Source organism: Phyllostomus discolor, chromosome 13, assembly GCF_004126475.2.
Source record: "Phyllostomus discolor isolate MPI-MPIP mPhyDis1 chromosome 13, mPhyDis1.pri.v3, whole genome shotgun sequence".
Classification (NCBI taxonomy): domain Eukaryota; kingdom Metazoa; phylum Chordata; class Mammalia; order Chiroptera; family Phyllostomidae; genus Phyllostomus; species Phyllostomus discolor.
The window spans coordinates 33,178,819-33,191,088 of record NC_040915.2 but is presented as its reverse complement, the minus strand read 5'-3'; the positions used below and the strand labels follow the sequence as shown (position 1 = coordinate 33,191,088).

General features: G+C 48.9%; 1 protein-coding gene across 4 annotated transcripts in view; it reads right to left on the bottom strand.

Moving 5' to 3' along the window:
* Positions 1-12,270, bottom strand: part of TENM2 (teneurin transmembrane protein 2) — a 1,103,034-nt gene that overhangs the window by 47,742 nt on the left and 1,043,022 nt on the right. For all 4 annotated transcript variants that reach the window (XM_028528771.2, XM_036014378.1, XM_036014380.1 and 1 more), the window contains 5 exons: positions 11,665-11,784; positions 8,392-8,653; positions 7,394-7,661; positions 2,056-2,199; positions 1,180-1,429 (listed from right to left, as the gene is read on the bottom strand). In XM_028528771.2, the coding sequence (XP_028384572.1) occupies positions 1,180-1,429; positions 2,056-2,199; positions 7,394-7,661; positions 8,392-8,653; positions 11,665-11,784 (1,044 nt within the window). The remainder of the gene's footprint in view (positions 1-1,179; positions 1,430-2,055; positions 2,200-7,393; positions 7,662-8,391; positions 8,654-11,664; positions 11,785-12,270) is intronic.

Below are 12,270 nucleotides of genomic sequence, written 5' to 3'. Positions count from 1 at the left end.
CAGGGCTCTTGCACGGCTTCTCTCTGCCTGGAATCGTTTCCCCCAGACCATCACATGGGCGGACCCATCATTCAGATCCCACATCAAATGTCACCTAGTACGAGAGGTCCTTCTGACCACTTCGCCTCATGTAGCCTCCTCACCCCGCCTCTGGCCCCACGAACCCACATCTCTGACCCTGTTAGATTTCCCTTAAAGCATGGAAGGCTACTTGAAATTATGTTTTCCTTGTCCACATGATCTGAAGTTCCTTATGAGACCACAAACACGACAAGTAGGACTTTGCTCCCGCTGTCCCCTCCCCAAGCCAGACAGTCCCTGGCACAGTTCTTGTATTTGTTGATTAATTTTTTCCCTTATTTATCGACTTCATCTTCCTCTCTTTCCTCCCAGAGCCCTCTCTAGGCTTGGTGGCCCAGAATCAAGTTTCCTGGGAAGAGAGTTTCCCAGACATTTTGTCCAGCACAGAGGACACTGAACTTCAGACTTGGTAGCAAGCGACGACTCTCCCACGGCGGGCAGAAGTTACCCAGCAGGGCCTATGCCCGGTGATTCTACGTCACGTCCTGGTGAAAGTACGAAGAGCCAGAGAACTCACAGAGAGCTAGCCCGGAGAGGGCCTCAATTTAACGTGTGACTCAGTAAATCAGTGTCAGCGGGTTCCAGACTTCGACATGCTTCAGAATCCACTACAGAGCTTGTCAAAGACGGAAGGTGCCCAGCCCTCCCGCAGATGTCCTGAACCAGCACCTCTGGGGACGGGCTCCGGGAGCCTGTGTTTTTCAAGAAGAGCCACTTGAGAAGCCACAGACATGGACCGACAGCTCCAGGTGGAAGTTCCTTCACTGTGTGCCTGTGTTAGACTTGTGTCTGGAGGCTTCATAATGCACAGCCGCCCAGGGCCCACCCCGAGCACCACGACTGAAACTGCTCACCCTTGTCTGTGGGTCAGCTGTGGACACCTGTATCAAATACCCTGTGCTGGGTGCGGTGTCTCATAGACACACAAAGCGTCTCCCCAAATCCTAGTTCGATTCTGGTCCCAGGTTTCAAACCTCAGCCCAGCATAGGGAATCTCTATTCTCCGGAGAGGCCCGAACACGACCACCCTCTCCCCAGTGAAGCCACGCAGCGGAGGGAGCCACGTCACCACAGAAGGCCCCCCCTGTGGCTGCTTACCGTAACTCCAAGATGCTGGTCACGTTCCGAGAGGGGTAGATGCGCCGGATGTAGTTGAAGTCCCCCACGAAGAGGCTCCCGTCGGTCCCCACAGCCAGCGCCACGGGGGCCAGCAGCTTGTTGCCCTCGGCGAGGCCGTTGCAGCTGGGGCAGGAGATGCTGCGGCGGCGCCCATTGCCCATGATGCTGGTGATGATGGCGGGCTGCTGGGTCAGGAACTGGTTCTCCCCGGTGCCCTTGTGCAGGATGCCTGCGGGGCCGCCAACGCGCGTGGTTACCACGGCGCTCTGGGGTAGGGGGACGCTTCTTCTCTTTAAAATATTTTTTATTATTCACTGATTTTTTAGAGAGGGAGAGAAGCATCATCGATTTGTTGTCCTACCCCTTAATGCATTCATTGGTTGATTCTTGTATGTGTCCTGACTGGGGATTGAACCCATAACCTTGGTGTATCAGGACAATGTTCTAACCAACTGAACTATCTCCCCAGGGTGGGAGACACTTGGGGTGAAGGGAAGCGACATGGAGAAGAGAAACCACAGGAAACTGTGATGGTGGGGAGCTCCCTGAATTCCCCCGATGCTGGGAGAGCTGTAATGGGGTAGGCAAGCCCCAAGGCTGGGTATTGGGTAGGATAACACTTGTAGAGATCATTGAAGAAGGATCATGAGGTACCCAAGGTGGACAGTCTGGGAGAACCAGCCCAACATTCTTGGACATTGAACAAGATAAGGCGGGAAAACCTATGAGTATCGGGGCATGTGATGAAAAATGGCCGCGGGAAGGGGAGAGACTATTGATTAAATGTCAAGGCTGGAGGGAAGGCTCCAGAGGAGGGACTAGGCTGTCTCTGAGAGGGGAAGCGGGCTCACGTACCACTTTTAACATTGAGGATGTGATGCTTGTCCAGGGACCAGCCCCCGAGGTTGGACGGCTCCAGCTCGAAGCCCTGCAGGAGGGCGGTCCTCTTCTCCCACAGGATGAGACTGAGGCAGGTCTCGTACTCAAACCCGACGGACACTGAAAGGTGAGAGGGGGTGGGGCAGGGAGAGACCAGACCGGCGACCCGATTACTCCAGAGCGCTCCTCGGGACCGGGAAACACACGCGCTGCAATACCGAATCCTTCCCAAGTCTCCCGCAAGGAGGCGGGCCGACTGCTTTCCTCCTTGCGATCCCACATGATATTAAATTCGGATTTCGAGCTGAACTCAACCTTGAAACTTTACACAGTAGCACTCTGTGGGGATGGAGAGACCTTTCCAAAGAGCAGCTGCCTTTCAAAGATGACCCCAGTGACGTGGACGGAGGGCAGGAATCATTTCAAAACCAAGGCCATGCTCCTTCCAAGACAGGTAGGAGACTGTTCTCTCAGCCTGCTCTTCAAGGTGTGGCGTTTATTATAGTTTGTGTTACCTATTCGCACTCACTGGGACAAAGGCCTAGGGAAGCTTAGTGGCTCATTTAAAAGGAGGCTCTGGAGTCAACAGCTTGTGGAAGTTAGGGGCACTTGGAATGTTCGCTCCGGATTCCAGAGAGTGCTGGGTGGCCTAGGCGCAGGACACAGCCTGCAATTCCACGGCAAGCCAGCAGGGGACAGAATGCAGAAACTGTACAAATCTGGCATTTGCCCCAGGTCGAATGGGAGGGAAAAGCCGGAGATGAAGGATTTAGTCCCAAACCTGCCCCAGCTCACGCCTGCTCGTGGCTTCATTACCCCACGGGTAAAGCAGAGTGAGTGAAGCCTTACGTTCTCAGAGACACCAGGGAAGGACAGATGAGACAGGCCACAGAGAGGCCGCACATTTCTAATTGGAATGCTGCGTTAGAAATATGAGGCATTGTTATTACTACTGTTCCTACTACATTAAATTCTTAACTACGTGTGTCACATTTGGGGATTCTCCTGCAGCTTCTTTTAAATCCTGAGATATGGAAGTATCGCTATGAATGGAAGATATATTTTATCTTTTTTTTTTTTTTAGAAAAACCATGTAGTTCCTAGCTTGTCCTCTGAAAATGCCAAGAAACAATGGCTGACCCAGTAGCAAAGAGCATCGCTAGTGCCTGGCTTGTGGCCTTGAAATATTATTTCTCATTAAAAGGAATCAGGGCTCCTTGAAGAAATGGCTGGAGCGAGAAGTGAATGAGACCGGGCCCGGCCACTTGATGATGCCAGATAGAGGAAGGGAGGAATAAAGGTCCACCGCGCGCATACTGAAAGAATCCGGGAGTCAGCTGCAAGAGGCGTCCACTGACCAAGGATGGCACGATGTGACCTTCAGTAAAGATAATAACTTCAATGGGTTGAAACATAGGAGAGATTTCATTCTATGAGTTCGTAATGGTATTTTAAAAAGCATGAATTTGTCAGCCTTAAAAAAGCTGTTAAAAATTAACACCCCAACTTATACTGAAAACTAGTAAATAAAGGGAAAGAAGCATATTATTCTTTCTTCCTTATTTGAACTGACCTCATGGAACCACATAGTTAAAGAGGAAGTATCCCTATACAAAAGTCCTGGCTAGTAAATAAAGAAGCAATGATAGAATGAACGTACTTTGTAATTCTTAATGACCTAATGGATCCAGGCAATCAGCATGGGGTAAAGGAGGGCACATATATGGTGACAGAAGATGATTTGACTTCGGGTGGTGGGCACACAATGGAATATACAGATCCTGTATCTTAGATATCTACACTCGAAACCTGTGTCATCTTATTAATCCATGTCACTTGAATAAATTTAATAATAATTAAAAAAGAAATCACGAGGGCTGGAGAAGATGTGGAGAAGACGGAACCCTTGTACTGCTGCTGGTAACATAAATTGGTACAGCCATTATGGAAAACGGTACAGTGGTTCCTTGAAAAACTAAAAATAGAACTACCATATGACCCAGCAACTGCACTTCTGGGTGTCTACCCAAAGAAAACAAAAACGCTAACTGAAAAAGATATAAGCACCTCCATATTTTTGTAGCTTTGTAAGAGTGAGGATATGGAAACAACCTAAGTGCACATTGGTGGATGAATGAGTGAACAAAGAGGGTACGGTACGTACAATGGAATAGTATTCAGCCGCAAAAGCATACAATATTGTCATTTGCAGCCACATGGATGGACCTTCAGGGCATTATATGAATTGAAATGTCAGGCAGAGAAAAATAAATACCGTATGATCTCACTTATATGTGGAATCTTAAAAAAACACCCCCCCCCCCAAACTAACAGAGACAGAGAGCAGACTGGTGGCTGCCAGAGGTGGAGGATGGGGGTGGACAAAAAGGGGGGTGGGAGTCAAAAGAGAGAAACTTCCAGTCACAGAACCAGTCAGTCCTGGGGTTGAACTGCACAGCTCCGTGACCACAGTTGCCAACTCTGTATCGCCTACTTGAAAGTAGCCGCGAGAGTAAATCTTAAAAGTTCTCGTCGCCCAAGAAAGGTTTTGTAACTACATTGTATGGTGATGGGTATTTTGTCTACACTCACTGAGGTGACTGTTTCACAACATCTACAAATACCAAGTTATTACACCGGACGCTGAGACCAAGAGAATGGTGTATGTTAACTTCACGTCAAGTTAAAAGGTCTTGAGGGGGTTAAAAAAATCAAAATCAAAACCAAACCTGAACCTGAGACAGAAAACCTCCAGGTCCAGCTATCAATTTACAGGAGACACAACGTGGGGAGTATGGGGAACGGCCACCGGAGTTCAACCAGACGTGAGGTTCCACAGGCAAACCGCACGGTTTCTTCGGCAAAGAAATCATAAAAATATAAAAAAGAGAGCCGGAGATGGAAGGGAAAACTGTAGATTAAAAGTTTTAAGAGAATTTAACTCATTGCAAAAGGTGGCTCTCATTGGGCTTCTGATTCAAACAAAGGAGTAATATTTTATGATATTCACAAGACAATCAAATTATCGAACAATCTGATGACATTAAGAAATTACTGTTTTTTTTCCTGAGAACATTGGTATTGTTGCTATGCTTACACAATGTTTTATTTTTAAAAAATATTTTATTTAATTTTAGAGAGGGGAAGGGAGAGAGGAATAGAGGGAGAGACACATCAATGTGTGATTGCCTCTGGAGCACCCCCTACTGAGGACCCCGCCCACAACCCAGGCACATGCCCTGTCTGGGAACCGAACCAACGACCTCTTGGTTCACAGGCTGGCACTCAATCCACTGAGCCACACCAGCCAGGGCTACATAATGTTTTTTAGAGATACATACTGCAGTGGTGTGGATGAGAGGGCACACTACCTGGGGCTTGCTTCAGAAAAACACGGGAGGCAGGGGAGTGATGGGGGTGTGGAAGAGGGTGTGGAACACTACACAAGACTCATCATGAGGTGATAATGGTAGAAATTGGAGCAATGGGGTGCATTATAATATTCAGTCTACTTTTTGATGCTGGCTATCATTTTGATAATGGCTAAAGCTTGATAGAATCTTTTTTTGATTAGCCACTCTTTTGTATTCAATGTACTAGTTTCTCCAACAAGGAAGTCCTATCTTTATTACGTTATCAGCGCCACTTGCTGAGGAAGAAGACCGCTAGGGCCACACCCTGAGAGTGTCTGACGGGCTGGGTCCCTGATGGAGACGCATCACTTGCCCTCTCCCTCCTGTCCCGTCTGCACAGTGGGGATTACGAGAGTGCTTGCTTGATAGGGTTAGTGAGAGGTTACCCAAGACGCAGGGTTACCCACAGTGCTCTGTGCAAAGGGCGTGTCTGAGAAGCACTGGCTACCACGTACGGCAAACATTTCTGAGTTTGCTGCCTTCCTATTTTGGTAACTTACTATACAGAGTTCTTAAACATTGCAAGCCTATGGGTAAAAAAAACAAAACAAAACAAACAACAACACAGGAGTCTGGATTTTAATGAACCCAGACAAGTTTCTACAAGTCGGAAACTATCCTTGGTAGGTCGATGTTAATTCTCAGCTCACAAGGCTTCAAAGACTGATCACCGTGGGACACTTAGGGTGGCCTTTCCTAAGTGGGGGAGGGAGGTCATGTGATTCCCTCAAAGGCAAAGCCTGGACCACAGGGCGTGGTTTTCGGCTGCCCCCGCTCCAGTTCCTGACGCTCACCGTGCTACTTGCAAGTGCTCGCTCTGGAACGTGGTCGCCTCTCTCCCCTATCTCGAATATTCTCCCGGTCCACTGCATTCCAGCCTCCCTGGCCTTCTCCTTGTCCTCCACACACACACCTCACTCTCCTCTCTTTTTTTGCCAGGGAAAGAATGCTCTTTTCCTGATCTTCACATGGCTCCTTCTTGTCCTTCAAGTCTGCTTACATGCCACCCCCTCCGAGGAGCCTTACATGAATACCGTGGGAAGAAAAGGCATTCCCAGAATAAATATATCACTCCTCCCCAGTATACACCACTTACTTTTATTATTGTGTTAGCACCTATCACTTGATATGCTTGATATTTCTTCGTTCCGTCTGTGTTTATCATCTCGAACTCTTGCCAGAACAGAAGGTCCATGGAAGAGGACTCTCATCTGTCTTACTGACCATCGCATTTCTATCTACTGGGTCGGCCAAAAAGTTTGTTTAGTTTTTTTCCATAAAACAATAACACATTTTTCATTTTCACCAATAACTTTATGGGTTTGTATGTTTTGAGTATGTCAGCTGTCTCCCGCTATTGGCTTCTAGTGGGTAGAGGCCAGGGGTGCTGCTAAACACCTTCCAATGCATAAGACAGCCCCACAGCAAAGAATTATTTGGCCAAAATGTCAATAGTACCAAGAAACTTTGTAAACGACTTTCAATGTATTTGATCAGTCACAGCACCTACTCCATACACTGCACAATTTTTTTTTTGCATTTCAGCTGAGTTTTTACCTTTCTTGAAATAATAAAGCGTAATACACTGAAAGTGTTGTGTATCTTCTTCCATCTTCAGTATAAAAATGGCTGCACAGAAATTCTCCTATTTTGATAAGTTTTCTTTTAAAAATGCACGCTGATATGGCAGCTGTCACCCTACAATCTAACACAATTGTTTTGAATGAAGTTGAAGATAACTAAGCACTACTAGAGCCATCATACGGCAAAAAACTAAATGAACTTTTTGGCCAACTCAGTACTAGAATAGTACTTGGCACACACTAGGAACTCCATAAATATCGGTTGAATCAGTGCATGATTAAATGCAAGAATCATAGGGGTTAGAAGCCAAAACATACCGACAGCGTCAGAGAGTCCGTACACCCTTTGCCCGTATGCGTCCGTCTTGTCCCAGATGAAGGTGTAGGCCAGGTTGGAGGAGGCCTGGAAGGACTTCTGGAAGAGGTGGCCCTCCACAGCTACCATCAGGTGAACCTTGATGAGGTTCAGGGGCACTGTGGACTGGGTCATGGTGATCTTCAACAGCGACTTGTAGCCCGCGGTCCTGGAGCTCAGGTAGCGAAGCTTCACGTTGGAGCCGGGGAGCTCGATTTCTTCGTGGAGAACCTGGAAACACAACGTCATGAACACCCTGCCTGCGGCCACCCTCACCGAAGCACCACGTCCTATGCGGGGCGTAAGACCACTTCACAAAGCTGATGCAAAACAAAAACAAAAACAAAAACAAAAACAGAAAACAAAAACTTCATCCTATACCATGGAGTGAAGGGGCCGAGATGATGATTTTTGGATTAATAATTATTCTTGGTCACTGTTGTGGTTCTTTTTAAAACCCACATGGTTGGCAAAAGATGTAAATAAGAACAGCAGGCTTTATTGCTAGCTGCATGCAAGGAGGCCACGAGAGGCTGTAATTATATGAACCTGCAACTTCCAGTGACAGTCGGCATAAAGCAACAGGGAGGCAATAATGCAATCTGCCCTCCGTTGCAGCGCCGACGTAGATCGTTAAGGCGCCTCTTCTCATGGCTCTCTGTGGCTAGCAGGAATAAAAAGCAATTTGCAGGTAGGTTGCACATATATTTGTTGTTTTTATTTTATAAAAAGCTCTGGTGAAGGCCGAAATCTTGAACGACTATCTGGACACTTCTAAACTGCCCAGGAGAGATTTGTTTTTCTCTCCAGTGCCTACAAATTCTACCATCCTACGTCTTGTTTCTCCCTCTAATGCTGGTTTCTGGACCGCCCAGGGAGAGATGTGGTGGGAGGCGGTAGGCCAGCCAGGTCTGGTCACGGCAGTCTTGAGAGTCCCACCCTTGGTTCCTGCCGTTCCTACCTGGGTCTCGGGCACGATGGGGTTCTGCCCAGGGGCGGCGCTGAAGAAGGTGGACAGCGGGGAGGAGATGATGATTGGATCCGGCCGGACAAAGCCGCTGAGGTCACAGCTGGGGATGGAGTTCTCCTCTGTCTTCATCACCAGGGTGTCCATGGCATAAAAGCTGTTCCACGGCAGCCACACGGTGCGCTCCTGGCTCATGAATGGGGCTCGCTCAAAGTGCAGGGTCAAGGAGGCGCCCCCATTGGCGATCAGGTCAAACCTGGAGAGGAGATCAGTGGGCTCCCTGAGAGGGTGAACGCACCTCAGACAGGGCAGGTACTCTGCCCTCCGCACCTGAGGGTGATGGGCGGGGGCAGGGGGCAGAGCACGCAGGAGAAGAGTGTGGGCTTTGCAGGCAGCGGGGCTAGCTGGCACCCAAACTCTGCCACTTCCTCTTTGTGTGTCTGTGGGCAAGTTACTGGCCCTCTCCGAGCCCGAGTCTCTTCATCTGTGAAATGGGAACAATGATAGTGACTCCACAGAGCAGCTGAGGGAAGGAAACATTATGAGAGCAGAATGGGGGTCAGCAAACTAGGCGCACGAGCTCCATCTGGCCCATCCCCTGTTCGGTGTAACCAGTTTCATGGGCATGCAGCCACACCTATTTCTTGACCTATCTTCTCGAGACGTGTTTGTGCTCCAGGACAGAGCTGAAGAGTTGTAACAGAAATTGCACGTCATGCAAAGCCTAAAGTATTTCCTATTTAGCCCTTTGCAGAAAGTGTTTTCTTGCACCTGGTGGAAAGCACTTAGTGTCGTGCCAGGCTAATAAGCAGTGGGTTATAATGACACTTACACAACGTATACAGTGAGATGCCAGGGTGCAGAGAGGGGCTCATTAAAGCTTCCCGCTCCTCCACCTGTGCGCTGTTTCTATTTTTTTTGTTTGTTTGTTTCACAGCACCTTAATTTTTTGAGTTTCAGTTGACATATAACATTACCTCGGTTGTAGCTGTGGAACGGGGTTTGATATTCACACATTCTGTGAAATAGTCACCACACCAAGTCTAGTTCTTGTCCGCACATCTAGTTACACAAGTGTTTTTCTTGTGATGAAAACTCTGAAGATCTCTTAGCGATGTTTTTTTAGCAACTATTCTCTTAGCAACTTTCAAATATCAATATGGTATTATTAACTATTAGAGCCACCATTCTATACACTCCACGCCCAGGGTATGTTTATCTTTTAACAGAAGGTTTGCGCCTTTTGGCTCCCTGTTTTGCCCTATTTCTGATGTTTGCCAATTAAACTACATTTGCATGTTAAACGACATTTCTGTTTGTTCCTGAAGAGCTGGGCAGAGGTGTTTCACTAGGAGAGTGAAATAAAGGTAGTTCTTTCCCAACGAACAGAAGAGAGGGGGCAAATGGAGAGAAGTCTCAGCTTGTAGCTTTTCTCCTCTGCCAGGGTCTCGGCGCTTTGAGGGCAGGGGCGCGATGCTGTTCATTTCAGAGTCCTGTGCAGCTGATGGCATGCCCGAGTCACTGTAAAATCTCAGTGAAAACACACAGACCCATGGGCTTCCCCGAGTTTGCTAATGCCTTTGGTGTTTTCTAATAGACACGAATGAACGAAGGCAGTGTGTGTGAATACTGAGATAAACAACAGAGCACGCACAGCCCGAACTTTATTTATTACATTAATTTGTGTATATACGAGGTAGTGGGCAAAAGTAGGTTAACAATAAGTAATACGACAATTAATAACTAAATACTAAATACTAATACAAGCATAAACGGTATTTCGCGTACTCACAGCTGCAAACTTGCCCTTGCCCGCCCGTGCGTTTACTTTGGGGCATGCACGCTGCTGGGGTCGGTTTGTAGGGACCACAGAGAGACTCAGATTTCTTCCCAAACACACCCTGGTCCTGGGAGGACCTTTGCAACCTGAATAAGCCACAGAACCACACCAGTCCAGGAGCTTGGCTGGGTGGTCTGGGAAGTGGATTTGGGTCCCAGTGAGTCAGAAAGCCGCTGAGGGAGATGGGGGAAACAAGGGGGAGGGGACACGCAGCAGGCCAAGGACTCAGAAATGTCCTCTTGCGTTGTCGCAGGACTTTGCAAGGCGAGGGCACTGGATTCTAAGAATGACCAAGGGAACTCCGCAGAGCACACAGTCCTTGCGCTTTCAAGTGATTACATGTGGCTGCAGAAAGGTGTGAGCGAGAGGCCGGAAACTCAGCGACTACTGAGAATGGGATGCAAACCATCAGCCGTCTCCTTTGGGTCTCCCAGGTGGCAACAGGAGGAGAGGGCCACCGTGGGCTGCCAATTTCTGAAACCCCCTGCACGGCTACCTCACGACATGAAAGACAGACCAGACTCGTCACCAGAGAAAGGCAAGAATCCCAGTTCTTGTCTACACGACACATCCACGACTTTCCGGGCTCCAGTTTTATAGAAAAAGCGTTGCATCCAATGTATAGCCAAGGTCTTTTCTTCCACTTGGAATAGAATGTAACAGTGTGTGTGAGTGTGTGTGTATGTATTTTTTTTTTTTTTGGTCTCAGGGTGGGTACGTTTCCCCCTTCCCATGGATTTCTTTTATTCTTATCTTTCTCTTTAAATTGCAACTCCGTGCCCGATGGATTAAGGGAATGACAGGGCTTTCATCTTGGTGGGGGCTGCACGGGGCGCGTGTTTCTAATCAGAAGATAATAGGGAAAGGTTGTCTCCTTCACACAGCAGGGTGGTGGCTAAATGCATTTAATTAGATTTCTCTGATTACATCCTACCTCCTCGGAACGGGAGCGAAAACAACGCGGCTCCTAGAGCCACAGATGAAAGCAGAAGGGGTTCACCACAGGACACTCCGTCATGCGGGTCCTTGTCACCCCGCGCTGCCTTTGATTTAAAACAGGGGCGAGTTTCTAAGAAGAGCTGCCTTCCCTTCTTCTTCCTAGCAGCCACCCCCACCCCCCACCCAACACACACACACACACACACACACACACACACACACACACGAGCATTTACCTGACGTGGGAGAAGGAGGAGGTTGACTGTTGGCAGCCCTGAATAGCTTGACTATTCTATTTATTTTTATTTTTGATACCGCACCAAAAAGCAAGAAAAAAAAATTAGGTCTGGGGGGATTCTCGGTGCGTGTCTGGCTCGGTGGGCGTTCCGGTCCACCGTGGGCGGCCCCGTGGTTCCGAGCCAACAGCACGCCTGCCTCTTTGCCTGCACCCCAAGCCCCAAGCAGGCGGAGCCCCACGAGCTACTTACGTGCCATCTTGGCGGGTGATGGTGTAGCCGTATTTTGGGTACTTCACAAAAGACACGTTCACACCGACCAGGGGAGTCCCATCTGTAGTGACCACTTGGCCTCGGATGAGAGAAACCAAGCTGAGAGACAAAGAAACACGTCCTTGAGCCACACACAGGAGAACAAGGGGACGGGGGTGGGTGGAGTTCCCTCCCCTTCCCCATTGCCACTGCCCCCCGCCCCCCGCCCCTGGCCCCACACACCCAGGCCTCGTCTGCTCCCTAAGGCGAGGAGGAGACTTTCAACACTAACTTGGGGCTCACAGGATCACACCTCACAGAGAAGAGGGGGCCAGAGGGTGTCTCAGTGCTCGCTGCCCCTGACAGGCAGGACGGGTGATGTGTTGGGGTGAAATCCAGGGGCAGCATCCCCACCTGCTCAGCTGGGCAGCGGAGTCCCCTGCACAGAGGACCTCCCCCCCTCAGGTCACTTTGGCTTGGCCCGAGCTTCGGGCTGCCCTCATCACTCACGCGTGACCTTAGCTGGCACAGAGGGTGTTTATTACAGGGGGTGGGAGTTTCCCCATCCGGCTGCTCCTTTCCTTTCCTGTCTTTGGAGGGAGGCAG